The following is a 21,479-nucleotide window of genomic DNA, read 5'->3' as shown; positions in this document are numbered from 1 at the left end:
ATGGATTACAAAACTTTATTAAGGCTATAATATACGGGTTTGACAAAATAGTCAATTATTTAACGAGACATTAAATTTGATATCCATAGCGCTGATAAGGAAGGTGTGTGTATTGGGGATGAGTGCTTTTTGACAATTATGATTTATTGTTACAACTTTTTTTTTTTAAGTCTTAGGTAAACGCTACTGGTCCAATTCAGATTAAAGTTATATTTACATTACAAATATCAAATAATCAACGACTAACAACTTTTATTAAGATTGGAAAATTAAAAAAAGCAATTTATTAATTATTAAAACCTGAGAACATCAGGTAGAAAAAAGTTATTTTAACAGAGTTCGGAAATGGGCATACCGCGGTTCAGCTCTGAATCTCGAAGGTACATGTTTATTATTATTGAAATAATTGGACAACAAATGTCTTTTTCTTGCGTAACGACATTTCAAATAATATATAATATCTATTTAAAAACATTTTCTTTCAAAATAGTAAACACGATATTTAATTTTTAGTTAATACCATTGGGACCCATAGCAACAAATAAAACAGAATAAGATATAAGTATATTATATATTATATAACATTTTGTTTACATATTTCTTACTTTAAAGTTAACTAGTTAAGATTTACATAATTTGTTTTTCTGACTGTACCTAATATTCATTGTGAAAAAAAAAAACTTTAAAATTGCTGGTTGATTGTTATAAAAATTTTAATTTTTTCCTCTTGTATACATGTACAAATATTTTAAATAATCTTTACATACATAATTCCTATGTATCAAACTATATAATGGAAGAAGTAATTTTATATACTATGGCTTTACATATTATGTTAGTTACAGATTTAAAATTATAAATAACATCAACTTTGATACTTTAAGACAGGACCTTGTATACTTGATATTGTTGTGTTCCAGTTTGAAGGGTGAGTGAGCCAGTGTAATTAAATGAAACAAAGAACATAAAATCTTAGTTCCCAAGGTTGGTGGTGCATTGGCTAAGTAAGCGATGGTTGACATTTCTTACAATGCTAATGTCTAAGGGCGTTGGTGACCACTTACTATCAGGTGGCCCATATGCTCGTCTGCCTTCTATATTCTAAAAAAACGATAAAATATAACTGGAACAAATATTTAAAAAAAACTCAAAATTGCCAGAATGCCACCATTCTAGTGAGGAATATGGTGCTATTATCATTCATTACATCAAGTCTGTGTAGATATTCTACCGCAAAACAGCAGTACTTGGTTTTATTGTGTGCCAGTTTAAAGGGTGAGTGAGCCAGTGTAATACAGGCACAAGGGACATAACATCTTAGTTCCCAACGTTGGTGGTGCATTGGCGATGTAAGCGATGGTTAACATTTATTACAATGCCAACACCTATGGGTGTTGGTGACCACTTACCATGAGTGGCCCATATGCACGTCCTACCTATTCTATATATATATATATATATGCGGACCTACTAAGATTTAACACTTAATTCTTTAACGAGAGACTGGTTTTATCTTTATATGTTTTACTGCCTCATTAATGTAAAGGTTTGCTTATAAGGCGACAGATTACAAAAACCTCTGTTCAAATAGTAAAAACGTAGTGAGTTTTTCTTTTAATATATTCTAAGTAGCAGCCTGGAATACAGAAGCTGGCAGTGTTTACTGTTCTGGGCCTCCGTAAGCACGTAAAATGTTGGTCCTATCTGAACTCTCCACGATTGTGAGATTGCCTTTCCAATGCATCATGAAAGTAAGGGATTAAACATTGCATCTGTGTTTGAACAAACACTAGTGCACTATAATGTCACCTGCGCAGTTTGCTAATTTCTATAAAAACTCAGCCGAAATCAATGAGGTCATTATTTATTTATTTTTATTAAAATAATCAATTTAAATATTATTTCTGTATGTGTACACATAATCTAAAGATTTGAAAAGAAACATTTATAATTATATAATTTTGGTTTATCTCAACTTGAAATAAAATGAACAATACATAATAATTTCTTTATACAATACAAAGTAGACACATTTGATAAAATACTTACCGACTTACAAAATATAAAATGTTTATAAACTACGCTTTCTTATATTCAATTCGTTCCACTTTAACTTCATCACCGAGCAGTTTGTATACGTATGTGACGACTGTGGAGCTCTGGATGTCCATTAATACGAATGATGGTGTTGCATTCCTGTCAAACAATATTTTTATTAATGATTGAATATTTAATTAATTTAAGATTTATTTACTATTAAATGTTATTTTCTCTTTGGTCACATTTTATCATAACCTTTGCAATAAATTAAGAAGAATTGATAACAGAAAGATATTAATGTCAGTAAATATGCCGCTTGGTATTACTTGATTTCTTGTGAGTGTAATTTCATATTTAATAATATGATAGTCTATTAGAATTTATTAATGTATTTATTATTTATAAATTTTTATTCTTATGTGCATCATTTAATGGGGGCTTGGGGGTAAGGACGAACTTCTTCGCAGTAATGGCAAGTCTTGTGTGTTTTTGATTTGTATACAATATACTTTGTTGCTATATTATTATAATAGTAACAAAAATATATTTATTTTATTGTCAAAACTATGTTTTTGTTTATTTTAGTGCACATTTATTGTTTTTCTTATTATATATTGTATCATCAATACTTTATTAAGCATTTTATTTGACTGTCATCACTTCAAGATACTATCCACATTTATGGGGTGGACCCGTAATTAGTAAATAGATGATACCAAAGTAGATATTGGAGACTCATATAATCTAAAAATTGATATTTATACATCTCTAAAAACAGTTTTATATATTCTTAGAACAAATAGTTTAAGAAGTAACTGAGTATCATCAGTACCTACTCTGACTAGCCACTATATTATACCCCCTGTTATATATATATATATATATATATATATAAACAAATGCATATTAAGTGTATTTCTTTGATATAAAAAATTTTTTTTTACCTATACAAAGGGCTATAAGCACCAGTTGCAGAACCCGGGTTTATATAAAATTTGTTCTCATGTTCATATGCTTCAAACCGATGTGTGTGACCAGATATAAGTATGTCCACGTCCAATTGCCTTTGCACTAATGCAAGAGACTCCTCATCACCCCACGGCACGACTTGGTGACCATGGATCAGTCCAATGCGAAACTGTCCAACAGTTATCACTTTTTGCTCAGGATATGTGGAGTTCTGTAAGCAATTAAGCATTGATTTTATGCGAACTGTTTATATATAACATTCTACATGATGTTGATTCTATGTGTGTATAAAATAATGTGAAATACATCAAGTATAAGAAATGTATATAACATTATATTACATACCTCATCAAAATCTCCCCTAACGACGTGAACATCGCTAGCCAACGTCTTCAAGTAGTCGTACGACTCTTTTGTACAGAGGTTACCTGTACAGAGTATGTGTTGGATCCTACCAGGAAGAAGCAACTTCTTAAACTTAGGTGGTAAGCTGCTACAACGGTGTGGAATATGGAGATCACCAAGAACCAAGACCAGCTGGAAATATTAAAGAACATTTATGATAATCATTATAGTTTCGGGAAAATTTTACACATTTATCAAAATGACATCACAACTATTTTATTTATTTTTTAATTAATTAATTATGGAGTCTTGTTTATGCCGTCACATTATGTTATTATGACTATAAAACGTAAGTACATTTATTTTTTAAATTTAAGATTTATAACATATTTACCATTATATCAATGATTTCTGGTACTTTTCGTTAAAAAATACGAGAATTAAGAGCTTTTATCGTAACTGATATAAATATTTTTAGTAAATTTGTATGCGTTTCTTTGCATTAATTAGCTGTTTACTCCCACTTTAAGCCAACAATTGAATATATATATTTGACTAAAGTTACACTGATATATCGTATAGCAAATAAATTAACAGTAATAATTATTTTCAACTTCACTGACAAGTGACAGTCAACATCTAGAGTTGCATATTCCTTAAATATTTACCTTTAAAACCCTTATCACTAAACATATAATTCATTCGAACAACATGTTATTTTTTAAATAATTTAAAAATAATTTTAAAAATGAATAATTATAAAAATGACTTTAATAACGCGAAATCTAAGAGAAAGAAAAGTTACTCTTATTGTATATTTAAAAAAATTCTTTGTGGAATAAAACTTTGAAGAACCACGGCAATTACAAAGCATTATGATTATTGAATTACTTAGTTATATGTTTAAATTAAATAAAGTTAATAGTTCGATTTAAATATTTTCAAGTATTTGTAAGTCTGTCTTCACTTTTTAACATTTTTTATATTGATTATATTTCATATCACGTAATTATTTTTGTTACTATTGAAATTTTACCTAAATAATCTAAAAATATTTTTATAAAATTATATTAACAGGTCATCATTCATCATTAGATCATAATCTAAAAGAGTGGTTATTATGGTTTTACGTGATTTGTAAATTAAGAAAACTTAACTTGCAACACCTAATAGCACGTCACTTTCCTCTGTTGTCTCTGCTTGCATCTGAATTGAAGAATTTCATGGTGTTGTGGGTGACACATATACGTATAAAAATTTTAGTGTAAGACACCACATTGGCACCAACTGTTGGGAAATGGAATCAATGGAATATGAGCTCGCTAGAAATCTCACTCTGTTGTTTTTCGTGGAGCGCCTGCTCGATAAAGGCGAGCCGAGAACGTTGCACGATCTTTCCTGTCAGTTTGGTGCCAAGGGTTTCACCAAGGAGATGCGTCAGATTGCTGGCGGGTCGCAGTCGGGCTTGAAGAAATTCCTGGCTCAATACCCCGCGTTGTTCAACATAGACGGGGACTATGTTGATATCAACACGTTTCAAAGGCACCCTTGCGGCGCTGGCGCGTCCTCCAACAATGATTATATTGAAGAGGCGAAAGAGTATTTTGCCAGTAAGATGATCCAATACGGTGAGGGGACTGAAGTGCCGATAAAAAGTCTCCTGGGGCATCGCAGCCAGGCGTCCCCGCAAGTGCGTCACATCTCTGGGCAGCGGATAAAGGAGTTTAAGGAGTTCCTCATGAAGCACCCGGATACCTTCCAGATCACCGATGATAATGTTGTTCTAGTCAGTGATAATCATAGGCGAGATAATGCACATGGCAATTCGGAGCAGTTTCACAATTTGCCTGTGGCTAATATTAACACAGATACTGCTCAACAATTATTAGATTATGTTGCACAGTGTATCGAGGCCAAGGGCCCAGTGATGGTGGACCAGCTTTTTCACCTTATTGTGTCACGGTTCCCACAAGAATACTGGTATCAAATGTTCAAAACACCAGCCGATTTGAGTGCTTTCCTGAAAATATTTTCAGACAGCTTTCACGTACAATCTAACCTCGTCACATTAATAAGCAAGCCAAAAATACCTGTAATGTATCTAAATGCTAAACCTAAAGTTAAGACTGATCCACCAAAGCAAGTGGTAGAAGAGAAACCCGTCTCCCCTGCACCACCAATATCAGTTAGTCCTACACCATCAGATGGGACAAAAAGTCCTGCAAATAGGATACTCAGCCCTATTGAATCTCCCCGTGGTCCCCAAGCAAACATTGCTAATCAGACACTTAAACAGAGGATCAACTCGATTGTCATAAAGAATTTAGCTGAAAATATGGTAAGAGATAGAGTAAACAATCATTTAAATGCTCGTGCTTCCGAGGAAACTAATGGTTTATTGAGTATAAGAAATAATATGATGGGCGAAGCTTGGAGGCAGAAGGTATTACAGAGTGCAACAGTCATTGCAAATGTAAGAGAATGTGCCACATTAGTTGACAGCATTATGAATGTTAAGCGCACTGCAAAAAGTATAGTTTCCTTCGATTGTGAAGGTATTAATTTGGGTTTAAAAGGTGTTCTGACTTTATGTCAGATTGCAACTATGAATGGAGAAGTTTATATACTCGATATTATGGCTTGTCCCGGAATGGTGGTTGAAGGAAAAATCAAGGATCTATTAGAAAGTGAATTTGTTGTCAAAATTATTCATGATTGTCGTAATGATTCAGTCAATTTACACAATCAATTTGAGATCACTCTAAAAAATGTTTTTGATACACAGGCAGCCCACGCAGTGTTGCAATTACAACAGCAAAGTGTTCCTGTGTACAAAGTTAAGAATCTAAGTCTAAATGCACTTTGTGAATTGTATAACGCTCCAATGAATCCAATGAAGGAACAACTAAAAAATGTATATCGAAGAGACCAACGTTATTGGGCCCGAAGGCCTTTAACAAAAGATATGATTATTTATGCCGCATCTGATGTACTTTCTTTAGTAAATCCAGCAATTTATGCTTACATGTCAAGTAATATTAAACCTGAAAATCAACAACTTTTTGAAGAGCTATCAAATGAACAAGTCTTTATGCACATTCAACCAACAGAAGTTAAATTGAGAAAACGGCAAAGAAAAATTAACACAGAAGTTGGTGAATTAAAACAAAAATTAGCCGAGACAACAAAAAATATTGTGTTAAGCAATCGGGAAATAAGATTACTTAGATATTTAGAATTGACTGAAGAAGAAAAGGAAAAACTTAAAGGCTGTCATAAAATCTCCAAAAAACTAGAAAAACTTGAAGCAATGGGCCAAGACAAGGACAGTGATTCTGATGAAGATGAAAAAGAAAATGAGATGGCTAGCTTAGAATCGAACCCATCAGATTCCATATCCTCACCACATTCAACACAGCCTCCAAGTCTCACAGAATCTATGCAAATGATGGATGAAATTTTATCAGACACAAATATGGATAAAGTTGAAAAAATTAATCGTTTGGAAGCAATTCTCTCGGCCGTGGCACCTTTAAGTGGAGAGCTAGAGGATAAATTTTCACAAACAATGGAACAGACGCTGCCTCTACTTAAAAACAAAGATTGGTCAAATTTAAGTCAAATATTAAATATTGGAGATACAGATAGAAAAAACTGTTGTTGCAAATGCCATAATTCAGCCGATGACGTCAAATGCAATGATCTCAATGAAATAAAGAAAGCCGAGGTTGGTTCGCAAACATTAAGCACAGGGGACATCGTGATTACGAGGATTCATTTCAGAGAGGAGGACAAACTTAACGAGAGGATTCTCGACGCATCTCCTCTTGGCAAGAGAGTAGGTATCAACAACATGTCTTGATGACGCTCAGACAACGAAAATGATACATACTTCCATTTATCTGAGTGCCACAGTTTAATTTCGTAACTACTCCCATATGTGATCAATTAAATTTTTTACTTAGTTTTTAAGTTTTAAAAAAGTGTTTAGAAGCGTAGAATCTTAAAAGTGGGTTTATGGTCTAGTTTACCAAGTGTCCGATAGCGGTGTTTGTTCATGATTGAATTAATTATGTAGTGAGGACATGCATTAGCGAATGTATCTTAAACGCCTACGCCGTATGTTCATTTGAGCGGAGACGTGCGTGTATATTCGAACTAATGCAACGGTTATTCGCATAATATATACAGCTACTTAATTCCTTCTTATGGAATTGTCAGTATCTGCTGTTCAATCACTTATTTTATAGTTATTTATTTGGCTATTGCCGAAGCAATCCGAACTTAATGTGATAGATTTATGGCCTTGATTTCTTCTCGATCTATTTTGCATTGTATATAAGATAACAGTGATATGTTGTTTAGCATTCAGTAATCTTTGTTTTTAAATCAGAATGATCGAGTACATTTCAAAAAGAGTGAATTGCATCTTTTTTATATATATCACACTGTATTGTAGCTCTTGCTACTAAAACTATATCGAAAATGGCAATAATAGTTATACAATAAAAGTTTTATTGTTCAAATATTTAACTGAATATTGTTTAGATTTACACTAGTATTTAATCATTATTACATAGGTTAGTGTTGAAAGAGATTTAATATTATGAGGCGGTGCTTGGAAAATAACTTATTGTAGGTTTAACGAGTTAAATAAATTAACTACTGTTTAATATTTTGTACGATAGCGAAAGGACTATTGTGTTTTTTTTTAAATAATTTTGTGCCTTCGAGTCATATCCGACGGATGCCTTTAAAAAATACTAATAACGTGGACGTGTAGCTTTTATACGTATTTAGGAAAATATGTACACATTCTTTAGATGATATTTATTTATAAAAATTCTCGTTAGATCGATGTCATTTAGGATTTTTACAAAAATATTACGAAAATGTCAAGTGACATCTGCAAATATAAGATCAATGTAAGCTAGCAACATTGAATAGTAGGTGTTACTAAGCATGTTGAATTCTTTCGAATAGTTTATTTCTGTGTTATATACATGATAAATATGTTAAAACTTAAGTGATATGTTATAATACGCTTGATTTACTAGTTGCCTGTATTTATTAGCATGGTTAGCTTTTTATGTATTTCTCATCAGTATTTCCTATATCCAAATTTTATTTCCAAATAATTTGTATGTAACTACGAAATTATACTTTTTTTTAATTATTAAAGCCTAAAACAATAATCAAAACATTTCTGGCGTCCATTTTAGCAAATTTATTATTTTATTGTTTTGTGCCCTTAATATTGCACAATTTTGAGAGTTTTTGCATATATTTTGTATTTTGCAAAACATTTTTTTTTTCAGTGCCACTAATAATTTTTAAACTAATAAGGAGCATTTTTAGTCAACGTAAGCTGACCGTTTGTAATTATTATTTAACTAACTGAAACGGAGAAGTAACTCTTTTCAATTGTAAAAACCAAGTTTGTTGGTTACTAAAATGTAGCAAATTAGCTGTTTATTAATTTGCACATTGTTTATGTTTATTATAAATAAAAGTTTTAAAATATATTGTTTTTTATTAATAATCATATTATATAATATTTTTAGTATACCTTATTGCTAGTAGGTTTTAGAAGCATTAAATATTTTCTTTGTTTAAGAACCTGAAAAAAGTTCAGTACATTTCACACAATGAAGTTATTTTGATATATAACAATTTTATTATTTCTTTAATTTTGAAATACTAGGTGTAGAAGTCGGAGAAGTTAGGTACACTCTCCTTTTTTGCACCCTGCTCCTTGACAACGAGTCTGCATAATTTCATTATGATCGGTTAACTAGTTAAGACGTAAAAGGGAGACAAGAAACTCACATTTCCACTTTATAATATTAAGTAATAAAATATTTTTTTTCATAGTAATATATTTAGTTATATAGTATAATACATGTAGTTTTGTGACTGAAATTCGGTGTTATCAGAATTGTTGACTTATAAATTTTACAAATATACGACAATAAAAACATTCCTACAAATACATTATTAATCATAATTAATTCAGTATGTGTTCGGTTTCGAATGTAAATAAAGTTCATCGCCGTTTATATATTATATAACAGAGTATGGCTTTCTCTAATAGCACAGTCAGACAGGTTTTAATCCGATTATAATATTATAAGGGCTTACGTTTAATACTGTAATTGTGATACTCGTAAACGTAACACGATTATTTAGTCTACAAAAATACTGATTAAATAACAAGTCTTGGTCTTTTACTAATTGCTGGTAGGGTTTTGTGCAACCCCGTACTGTACTGTGTACTGTGTCTTACTCATCAGATATTGTACCGTTAAACAACAATAAGTTTTGTTGTATTCTGTTGAGATAGCCAGTGTAATTACAGGCACAAGGGATATATGAACTTAGTTCCTAAGGTAGGTGGCGCTTTGACGATGTAAAAGGCGGTTAATACATCTTACATGAACAGTGTCTAAGGGAGATGGTGACCACTTATCTGGTGTCATCTTTGTAGAAATATGAAATAGTAATTTGTGATGTTGTTTCTATTCCATAAATTATAATATACGCGATCTAAGTTGGCCGGTCAGAAATTAGACTCGTGATTGTTGTGCAATTGTAGGTAGATTTTAAACAAAAACGGGTAGTGCTGTCGGTAGAAAGTAAATACGCATATTGTTGTTTTAATTAAATAAGTAAAAAGTACTACCTACTTATCGTAATTATTTACTTTTTTAAGGAATAAAATAACTTATGATCAATACATATGTGTTATTTATTAATAAGTTTTTGTAAAATGCACCAATTGTTAAGTTAACAATTTTGTTTTGTACTCTGAGAACATTCAAATATAAAATTTGTAACAGTGGTAAATACTGTCGCCGTGCCAAATACGAGATAGGTACTGTCAAACCATATTTTTTTACTAATTAAAGTATCCTAGTATTTAAAAGTAACTACTCTAGTCAATAAAATCAAAAGACTAAGAATGTGAAAGTCGATAAGCATTTGAGCACATTTTATTAGTATGCGGATTGCATAATGCAAGTGGAATTTCAATAATAATTTTCTTTGTCATTCATTAGCAGACCGTCAATTGAACTTTGCGCCTTGATTTTGCAGCGGTTTTTTCTATACTTATCTAAAAATTCAAATACCTACTATATAGCCTACTATTACAGTTCTCAAAATAATATAAACTAGTTGTAAAATCTGATAATGGTTTTATTATTTACCTACCTATTTATGGTAGGATCTCTCACAAAATATAGTAATAATGTTACATTTATTTAAAAAATTTGGTAGTCGTAAAACCATGATTACGATAAACAATTATGATTTTATATTTTCCCACTACGGCTATTTTCTTGATCACAATAATTATAGTACTATAATTGTTTATAAATCTGCATACAAGCGATCTAAAATAATCATAGTATAATATAATAGGTTGTTCTATTCGAGTAAATTGGGTTTTACCCCCGATTTACTACCAAGGAGTAATTCAATGATTCCACTGCGTTAAAATAAACCCTTTATTATGCAAAGAAATACTCAGTTTAGTCAATTATTGATTGACATTGACATTATCATTATTTTTAGTCTTTAAATAGCGTGTAAACAAATTTATTTTGAAAGGTAAATAATACGATGAGGTTGTAAAGAGCAACACTTTTGCCTTAAAAAAAAAAAACAAAGATAAAGATGACATTTAAATATATTATATTTTTGAACTTTTTGGATATAGAAATAAGACCTATAAAATGTATGTAGCAATGCTCGTTATAAAATTTAAACGTCAAAAATTTGAATTTATGAAAATAATAACTGTGTTGATTGAATGTTTATAATATTTTTCGGAATATAATAAGTTCAAATGGAGGATTTTGATGTATTTACTAACGAAATTGAATATACCAAGCCAGTTTATAAAAACATACTCAATAAGTATGTAAAAGATATACCGAGCACTCCTAGCGGACCGAATTATGAAAGTAAGTGGCTATATCGGATTCTTTATTGTTTTAAACTATATTTTCAAGCTGCTCACTATAAATATATAAATTTTTGTTAACATGTTACGTTGAAGCACGTTCTTTATCGTCGAAATATATTTATGAGTAATATAATAAGTTTCATGTACTTCCTAAAATAACAGCTTTTATATGTAGGTGGAAGGAAACTGATGGGAGTTGAACATTTAGCAGAGGGTCAAGAGAAAGAGTGCGCATTTTATTTCAGTGAATCTGCGTCATCAACATTACGAACACTCGCTGTATACAGAGACGAACAAATACGTTATTCAGGTAATATGTGCCATAATAAAGTAATAATTGTTGCATTTAACTCATGAATAGTTGAAAACATTTGGGATGATATAATCTATCTATCAATTTAAACGGGTGTTCGTTATTGTGTTATAAATCATGAAAACTTATCTCTATATATTCACTCATATGTGTCATGAATTATATATTGATGTGTTGAATTTATTAAAGTATTTTTTTTAGATAACAAATTAAGTAAAATAACAACATATATAAAACCTGTGCAAAATATTATCGATGCTAACCCCATGTGAGTATTTTTTTTTCTGAATTGTTAGTGTTGATTTTATTGTGCTTAAATCTAAAAAGTCATTATTGATCTTTTCAAATTAATTAAATTATTATATCATGAAAGAAAATAAAAAAAAAATTCTTTAAGTATAATAACTCATTGATCTATTTTAATGCTTACTTATTTTAAGATCAAAAGATGACGAAGAGTTATTAAATCTCTTATTAGATGATACTGAAGCTGAGGATATATTAAAAGAATATGAATATGATGATAACTTGCCTTTTTATAAAAGGTATATGAGATTTGGCCCACAGAACAATGTTGACAACTTCCTTAAGATATTGAGCGAGCTCCCTAAAGGTAAGAATCCTGTTTATTTGTTGAACCTATCATAAATATAATTTAAAGGTAAACTAGGTAGCGTAAGAGAGAGTGTTAACTAGAGATTTCCAATCTCAAGCCAATGTTGTCACTGTATTATCTGTTCAGGTTAAAGAACTCTATTACTCGTAAAAAACCTTACAGCTCACTTATACTATTAGCAATACATATTAAATAATGTACAGTGGTAAAATCTGTGGCAGTACAAGTACATGCTTGTCGTAAGGACCCGAAAAAAATATATATGTAAATAAATATTTGTTAATTTAATGTTTCACAGACAATCTTTTGTGAGTGAATATTTTTATTAAGTATGAGGTTCAGTATTATGTGTCATAAAATATGATGAAGAAAAATATAGGTTTCAATGTTCATTCCTATTAAAAAATTATCTTTACAGAGGTTACCTGGAGAGGCCGCCTTTGCATTCTAAATGTACTACTTTTTATATGTTTGTAAATTGTGTGCAATAAAGAATAAATAAAATAAATAAAAATAAATTTTATATTTAAACAAAATACTATTCTCTTAATTTCAGAATGGACAATAATCCAATTGACGGCCCCATATAATCCCAATGAAAATTTGAAGCTGTTTGTCGAGTACAGGACGGAAATAGATTCTATTTATCTCACTTTACTCTCCAATGACTATTTGGATCAAGATATCGGACCAATAACTATTGAAATACCAGCAAATGTGACTAAAGGTACAGTTTCACTTAATTGTTAATTATTAATATGTTCTTAGAGACCCAAAACACTTTGACATTTGAGGTAACCCCATTCTGAAGTGGTTGGACTAAAATTTTATTATTGATATAAAGCTTTAATATTATGGATATATTCTTAATATCTCACTTATTATGTACACACAGATACTGTCAAATTCATTACTAGTGCTAAACAGCAATGCTTAGTATCATTGTATTTCAGTTTGACGATGAGTTAGTGTTACTAAAGGCACATAACATCTTAATCCTCAAGGTTGGTTGAGCTTAGAAATGTTTGGGATTGTTAATATTTCTTACAGTGTTTATGGTTAGTGGTGACCACTTACAATCATGTCCCAGTCAGTGTGTCCTATATTAAATAAATAAAAGAAAAAAAGGAATGTAACTCAAAGTTCACCTGCACAAAGTCGGTATGAATAGCTATCTGGTTTATAGCTATAGACTTTGTGCAGATGCAAAGCAGAAATTGCTTATAATAATATAAAATTTTTACTAAAAACTTAATCTCATTATTAAACTTTCACCATTGTAGTTTTTTATTTATATGCGATTACCTTAAGCTGCTTGTGAAATAAGTTGTAAAAATTATATACAAATCTAACATAATAACAATGGGCTACCTAATTATGAGCGGGTGAAGTAGACAAATTTCTGCAATATATATATTTTTACACACTGTTTGTTCCTAAGGTAGAATATTTAATTCTCTAACAGTCAAAATGTCAAAAATGATTAAAAAAAATGTAAATATGTACTTGTCAGTAAGCTTTAACAAGAATTACAATGTATTGAGGCTGTTAATGGACCACAGCAGCTGTTCCTCGTTTTTGAGGAGACGCTCCAATGCGGGCGTATTAAACATTTATTTATTTATTTTGGTAACATACAGCATAATATAATACATAAAAATTTGGTAGCAAAATAAGTCTCACATAAGCCAACAAAGTTTTCACTTTTACATTCAAACATAACAATAACAAGTTATTTAATAATTAATTAAAATATATAAAAAGTATTTAAAATGTAATTTTAAAAACAGAACAAATAAAAATATAGGAATATTAATGACAAATACAGTTTTTAAGGCTTCTAAGAACTTAAATAAATTTTCCTTAAAGATATCTATATTAACATGTGTCAAATTATCACGATATGCTGAACTGCCGAGTACAAGATAAATTTTTAACACAAATTGAGAACATTTAAATTCAGTGATGCTTAAATTGTCAGTTTTCGAGTGTCATATGGGTTGGAACTGTTGAAATTATCATAGAAATGCTGCTCTTCATAGCATCAATATTATGTACAAATGTGTTTATGGGTCCATGATTAATATAAAACAGAGTTCCATCAATCAGTTACTCCAGTAAATACTTACACTAGATCTACACAATAAATTATTTAATTGATCATCGCCTTTATAGATAAGTAACTAAAGTAAACAATTATTACCAGTTCAATGGTAGGTTAATAATATCCTGTTGAATTATTAGTGTTTTTATGACTGTAGGTGAAGAAAAACCCCTTTTTGAAGAGTTATACTCACTCCTGGATGAAAACTACAAGACCATAGATAATGCTCAATTCTTGAACAACAAACGCTTGGTGCAAAATTATTGGAGCAGACGTGAAGATATTGATTTGAGATTGAAGGTATAAAAATAATAAACCTGCAATATTAATAATAGTACATACTTTCAAATAGCCGTGGCTGATTTACCAACTGGCTGAGTAGGCTTGAGCCTAGGGCCGCAAATGTACGGACTTTATTACTTTTTAGAAACGGCATAAATAAATAAAAAAATACTCATCCCATTTTCAGCGGCGAAGGAAAATATCGTGAGGCAAACTACATGAATTTCTGGCACATGAAAATACTCTGACATGCAATGGGTTACTCCGTGGGTGTGGTGGAATATGTCCACAGGCTTTGTTGTACTTTATCATCACATGGAATGTTATATTTTCAGAGTGTCATCAATGTAATGTATAAGGAATGGCTCGGAGGATGGTCCAGCTTACTCAACGGGAAGCTAATGGATACTAAAATAAGGGATAGACTGATAAATCTAGTGGACATGGCTATAGTTGACTGGGGGTGAGTTTTGTTACAAATGATAAACTTATAATAGTTTAATAATAATGTCCTCCAGACCGATTTCGGCCACGGCGGCCAATCTCAAGAGAGATTAGCCAACTACGCAGGAGATATTATAGTGCACAAGTGTATGCGCAAATACAGGTGCACTCTCTTATCCCTAACTCTCATAATCCGATGGAACGGCAATCCGACACGACCGGAAAGAGTTCAGGCGCAAGACCAACGGCTTTACGTGCTTTCCGAGGCACGGGAGTGTACACACTTCCAACTTCCAGACTCCAGGCTGCTACTGAGAATTTTTCTGATAGAAAAACCCAATAACTTTTTATTGGCCCGACCTGGGGATTGAACCCAGGACCTCCGGGTCTGCGGCCTTATATCAAGCCACTAGACCAACCAGGCAGTCGATAATAATAATAATAGTTTAACTGTGGTTTCCGACAAACTGAATTAGAACGAATCTATCCACTAGCTCTACAGAGCTGGTAAGCGTCTATAAAGCGTTATTATTAAGCACCTGTATGATATGAGTCAATACACCAGTAAAATACATCCAACTACACGAAATATGGGCAAAGGAAACCAATATTTTTTTTTTAATAAGATAGGAAGGCGGACGATATGGGTCACCTGATGGTAAGTGGTCACCAAACGCCCTTAGACATTGGCATTGTAAGAAATGTCAACCATCGCTTACATAGCCAATACGCCACCAACCTTGGGAACTAAGATTTTATGTCCCTTGTGCCTGTAATTACACTGGCTCACTCACCCTTCAAACCGGAACACAACAATACCAAGTACTGCTGTTTGGCGGTAGAATATCTGATGAGTGGGTGGTACCTACCAGACGATAATATACAGACGATATAACTGTATCATTTTAAATATTCTATCCAAAATATAAATATATCAAACATAACACTTGTTTCTCCCGTGATATTGTACTTTTCATCAAACAACCACTACCGTCTATTAACTTTATATGTAAATATCATATATTTAAGAAATTCTCGCTGAATAAAGTTATTTTGAAAATGAATATCCAAAATTATTTCAACCGTTTTCTAAACAAGTTTAATGCAAAAATGTAATCTTTTATTACACCAAATAAATAATAATGTGCTTCAGACAAAACAAATCTAGAACAATTTTAAATGCAAATAATATAATGAATTAATTAATGGATGCATTAAATTTGCTTTTTGAACATTGCTCTAGAAACTAGAAAATCTACAATAAAATACAGATAATTATAAAAGAAAGCTGCTTTTTGAATATAAAATTTATGATAAAAAAAAAATTAATTACTTAAGGAGTAAAGTTTATTTGCAAGCAATTTTACTTAACAAGTTCTTTTGTTTCATTCAATTTGATGTTAATGATGAAATTTTAATTCTGGTTTAGAGTGGCTTTCACATCGGTGTGGATATATATTAGTATGTGTAAGGGAACAGAGACTGCACCTGTGTTTGAGCACACACTTGTGCACTATATGCCCTGTGTGATAACTACACAGGCTACTGGCTAGTACTCGTTGAGATTGGCCGCCGTGACCTAAAAACGAGATAAAATGAAAAGGTAGAAAGTAATAATATAGATAATGTTTACAATATGTCTTATATTGTAAGTTTAATAATATTTTTTTTATAAAATAGGAAGGCGGATGAGCATACGGGCCACCTGATGATAAGTGGTCACCAACGCCCATAGACATTGGCGTTGTAAGAAATGTTAACCATCGCTTACATCACCAATGCGCCACCAACCTTGGGAACTAAGATGTTATGTCCCTTGTGTCTGTAATTACAATGGCTCACTCACCCTTCAAACCGGTAAACAACAATACCAAGTACTGCTGTAGAATATCTGATGAGTGGGTGGTACCTACCCAGACGAGCTTGCATAAAGCTCTACCACCAGTAAATTTCTATGATTTTTAAACATTTTTCCTTGTTTTTATTACAGATTTTTAAAACTAACGAAGAAACAAAAAGTCCTTCTGTACAACTTGCTTGAGAACAGTTCAGTGTTGTCATCTCAACAGATTAAATCATGCTTAAGAAAAATTTTAACCGAACATGGCAACACAGATGATGTGAGGAAATTCTTAAACGCGAGTGATTGTGAAAATTGTAATAAAGATTTTAAATTTTTAAACGAATTGTGTTTAAAATGTTTGTCGAAGTGTTTCGAGAAAATTCATAATTTTACACTTGTCGATGGTATAAGAGCTTTCTCTCAAGTTGCATTGAAGATAAGAGATGGCGACGAATGGGAAGACTTGAAGAAGGCGAAACGAAACCCGGTTATACTAATTGTCGATGAAGTAAGTAAATATTATATTTTAAAGAATAAAAATATTTATATTTTAAAGAATAAAAATATTTATATTTTAAAGAAAGTAAAGGGAGATAAATAAAAGTAAAAATCACAATATGTTTATCTATTTATTTATTGTATAGTTTCACCATCAAGTTATCACTAAACATTTAAAATTAACAACTTAAACAGATACTCTTATGAAGTGATACATATGTCTTTGAAGTAAAGTCAAAAACTTACTTGACTCTTTCTGTTTTACTCCCCTCGAGTTGTGATGGGTCCTCTATGATAGACTATACATAGACAAGCATATCAACCCAATGGAAACATTGGCACGTAGTCGATTCTAATGGAAGTAGTAAAGTTAATAAATAACTGACATTAAATTGACATAACATCATTAAATGGTATATATATTAATATTATAATTGCGAAAGTAACTCTGTCTGTATGTCACGTTTCCACATCTCAACCACTAAAACGATTTTTATGAAATTTGATATAAAGCAAGCTTGAAACTCAAGGAAGGATACTGTTTTAAAGTTAACACCTTTGACCCCCCCCCTCCCGCTCCTAACATGTGAAGCTATGTGCGAAAATTAGTCTAAAATAATCTATGGTATTCATAAATAATAATGTAAATTACAGATGCTTGATACATTTCCGTGGGAGACCCTGCCAATAATAAACCAGCAGCCTGTATCGCGTATAGAAAACATTCACTTCCTGTACATGCTGTATAAGGTCCACGAGGATCGCATTGTCGATGGTTATTTCAAGGCAAATGCTGATGTTGGCAGATACATTATAAATCCTGGTAATTATATAAGCAATATATTTTTATTAAGGATCGCTCCACGAAGCGGGTATAGCATTGACTAGAAATATTTTCGATGCATGGATAAAGTCATAAAGATTATCACCTTTATTTATATTATGGAACAAAATATATACAGTGATTTTTCTGAAGTATTCGATTGTTTTGTATACGAAACACTTTTATGTAAGTCCAAGTGTTATGTTGTTAACAAGCTTTTTATATTAATGCTTTACATCTTGACATAGACTGACTTGACTAATTTTTATAAATTATATAAAGTCTATTGTGTCTGTGCTAAAAATGGATTCCATAGATCAATTGTGTGTCCTTTCTTATTTTTTGTATACTCAAATGATTTCTTATTCTATATTATTTTTCCTAATACATTAATGATTCATCGTTGATCTTTAATTGAAAAAAAAAGATATATTGTCTATTACCCATAATTAGTGATACAGACTTTGTTTCTAACAAATAGTTTGGTTTTGTATCTCAATAACATTTATATGTAACATTTAAGTGTTCTTGCTTTTACTTTGGTTGAATTAAAATTAAAAAAATCAAAGATCAGAAATGAGATTATCCGGAAAAAAACCGGAGTCACTGACATAGGTTGCAAAATTAGCAGGCTGAAGTGGCAGTGGGCTGTCGTAGGACCGATGGCCGTTGGAGCAGACGAGTCCTAGAGTGGAGACCGCGAATCGGCAAGCGCAGCGTAGGGCGCCCTCCAGCCAGGTGGACCGATGACCTTAAGAAGGTGGCGGGCACCAACTGGATGCGGAAGCCGGAGGACAGGGAGCTTTGGCGCACCTTGGGAGAGACCTATGTTCAGCAGTGGACAACGATTGGCTAATGATTACAAAATGACAATTCAAAAGTATATAAATGGAACGAGGACGACTAGGCGAGTAAAGATGTAATACATACAAGCACTTTTGTAATTTCAGAGAAGAATCTCGAAAGGATGGAGCTGCGCATGAGCTCGTTCGTGCAGTACTGGTGCCCCTCGTGGAGCGGCCACGTGGGCCACGCGCCGCCGCCCGAGCGCTTCGTGCGCGACCTGGCGGACGCCGACGTGTTCCTGTACTGCGGGCACGGCGACGGCGTGGCGGGCGGCGGCGGCGGCGCGGGCGTGGAGCGCGCGTGCGGCCGCGCCGCCGCGCTGCTGGCGGGCTGCGGCTCCGTGCGCCTGGCGCGCCCGCCCGCGCGCGCGCCCGCCGCCGCCGCGCACCACCACCTGCACGTGGCCGCCTGCCCGCTCGTGCTGGGCATGCTGTGGGAGGTCACCGACCTGGAGGTGGACAAGGCCGTCACGGCGCTGCTGGCGCTCGCCGTGCCGTCCGCCGCGCCGCTGGCCTGGCGCCGCGTGGGCAAGGCCGACTGGAGCCGCGGCGTGCTCGGTGAGCGCCTCGGTGGACCCGTGACGCCAGATTTATCTCCGATCTGTGTACTCGCAAATACGCTCTCTGCGGGTTTCTGGCAGTTGTCTGTCAGCAGACATGAGTACTATTTATTGCGTTGACCTTTATTGGCGAACGAATCTGTCTGATTTCCCTGCATTGAAATTTAATTTAATTTTATCTGTCGAGAGATATTTGTCTGATACGATCTGTCATAATGGTTCCAGACCTGAACGTGGAGAACAGGGAGCCCGTGCCGCCCGAGAGGGACGTGCTGCGAGCGATGTGTCGCGCTCGAGGCGCTACCAACTTCATGATGATCGCCAGCAGCTTGGTGGCCAGAGGGATACCGGTCAGGATGCCGGACGAGTAGGTTCGTTTTGCTTCATTCGGAAGCTGCTATTTTTGCCAATTTGTAAAATGTAACTTTATAAATAATCGAATATTCCTTTCATACTGTATGTTTTATGAATTATATGTCGTCGATTACGAATAATTAGTAACTCAGTTGATTTTATTGTAACGGTGAGATGTGAACGCCGTGACGTAATGAGTCACATGATTGGAATCGTTTGGAGTTTCCAAACGGGACCGTTGGTTCACGAAATTATGATAGTTTTAATATACCTACTTTGTGATTGCTGATTACCTACATAAAATACAAGAACTATCATACTGTAACTTTGTGGTTAATTGCCTGAGACCTACGCCATAAACCCTGTACCAGAAGCTCCTACCGATGACGGGCGTGCCGCTGATCTATCGCAGTCGCCGTCATATGTTTAAAATCAACTATAAGGTCACTTCTATCTGTGTATTCGCCACATTAAACCAAATGATTTAAGTTCGAGAAATTTTTCAATATACATCAAAGAGTTCTGTCCAACTACTGACACTATCATAAGACCAATAGTAGCAATGGGCATTATCATTCAAATTATATGCACTTTCAAAGTTCGATACTCGACTACTGAGTTATAAGTATAGCAATAAAGCTAGGATGTGTGACTTGCTATTTTTTTATCGTAATTTTAAATTAGTTTATCTATTAATTAATTTTATTGATTTCAGGTAATTCCTGGATTTTATAAATTATTTATGTGATGTTTAATCGTTGTTCATGTGCTTAAGAATTATTTATGCTAGAAATGTTGGTAAAATGTAAATAAAACTTTTTTAATTAATGTCTTTTATTTTTATTTAAGCTTTATTAAATATATAAGGGTGGAATGCAAGTGTCATTTGCTGTTGGTTGGTATACATGAAAAGCTTGGATTATTATTAGTTTATAACCATGATCATAGCCGAGATGGCTTAGTGGTTAGAACGCGTGACTCTTAACCGATGTTCAAACCCGGGCCAGCACTACTGAATTTTAATGTGCTTAATTTGTGTTTATAATTCATCTCGTGCTTGACGGTGAAGGAAAACATTGTGAGGAAACCTGCATGTGTCTAATTTCACTGAAATTCTGCCACATGTGTATTTCACCAATCTGCACTAGAGCAGTGGTAGTATAAGCTCCAAATCTTCTCCTCAAAAAAGAAGAGGTCTTAGTCCAGCAGTGGGACATTCACAGGCTGTTAGTTTACCTTTACATGATCGGTACGTATAGCTGATTCCAATGACAGGAATTAAGTTTGACCTGACGTCATTGTTCGAGATATAAATAAATTGTGGTATTCTATAGTATTAAATATTTTATCTATTATCAGAATTTTTGTAGTAAAATTAAAATTGTTATAAGTAGTTATGTGGCACTGGTAATCGAGCACTGTTTGTAGTGCATAATATAGCTGAGATAATAGAAAATCGCATGGAATATCTAAA

At 33.0% G+C, this 21,479-nt stretch overlaps 3 protein-coding genes across 3 annotated transcripts; 2 read left to right on the top strand and 1 right to left on the bottom strand.

Moving 5' to 3' along the window:
* Window positions 1-557: 557 nt before the first annotated feature.
* Window positions 558-3,952, bottom strand: LOC126775601 (vacuolar protein sorting-associated protein 29). Its single transcript, XM_050497648.1, has 4 exons — window positions 3,749-3,952; window positions 3,355-3,546; window positions 2,985-3,220; window positions 558-2,196 (listed from the first exon to the last, which is right to left on the bottom strand). Exons 1-4 carry the CDS (start codon window positions 3,749-3,751, stop codon window positions 2,079-2,081), a joined length of 549 nt encoding a protein of 182 aa, XP_050353605.1. The 5' UTR covers window positions 3,752-3,952; the 3' UTR covers window positions 558-2,078.
* Window positions 3,953-4,516: 564 nt separating this feature from the next.
* Window positions 4,517-8,879, top strand: LOC126775519 (egalitarian protein homolog). The gene has a single exon (XM_050497520.1). The coding sequence runs from the start codon at window positions 4,652-4,654 to the stop codon at window positions 7,214-7,216; it is 2,565 nt and encodes an 854-aa protein (XP_050353477.1). The 5' UTR covers window positions 4,517-4,651; the 3' UTR covers window positions 7,217-8,879.
* Window positions 8,880-11,074: 2,195 nt separating this feature from the next.
* Window positions 11,075-20,833, top strand: LOC126775525 (uncharacterized). Its single transcript, XM_050497535.1, has 12 exons — window positions 11,075-11,321; window positions 11,499-11,633; window positions 11,838-11,904; window positions 12,077-12,249; window positions 12,809-12,979; window positions 14,514-14,656; window positions 14,974-15,101; window positions 17,073-17,433; window positions 18,078-18,246; window positions 19,197-19,649; window positions 19,877-20,022; window positions 20,721-20,833. The coding sequence occupies exons 1-11, from the start codon at window positions 11,204-11,206 to the stop codon at window positions 20,020-20,022; spliced, it is 2,064 nt and encodes a 687-aa protein (XP_050353492.1). The 5' UTR covers window positions 11,075-11,203; the 3' UTR covers window positions 20,721-20,833.
* The last annotated feature ends 646 nt before the right edge of the window (window positions 20,834-21,479 follow it).

Source organism: Nymphalis io, chromosome 18, assembly GCF_905147045.1.
Source record: "Nymphalis io chromosome 18, ilAglIoxx1.1, whole genome shotgun sequence".
Classification (NCBI taxonomy): Eukaryota; Metazoa; Arthropoda; class Insecta; order Lepidoptera; family Nymphalidae; genus Nymphalis; species Nymphalis io.
Note: the sequence above shows the minus strand (reverse complement) of the source record. Positions and strands in the feature narration are given on the sequence as shown.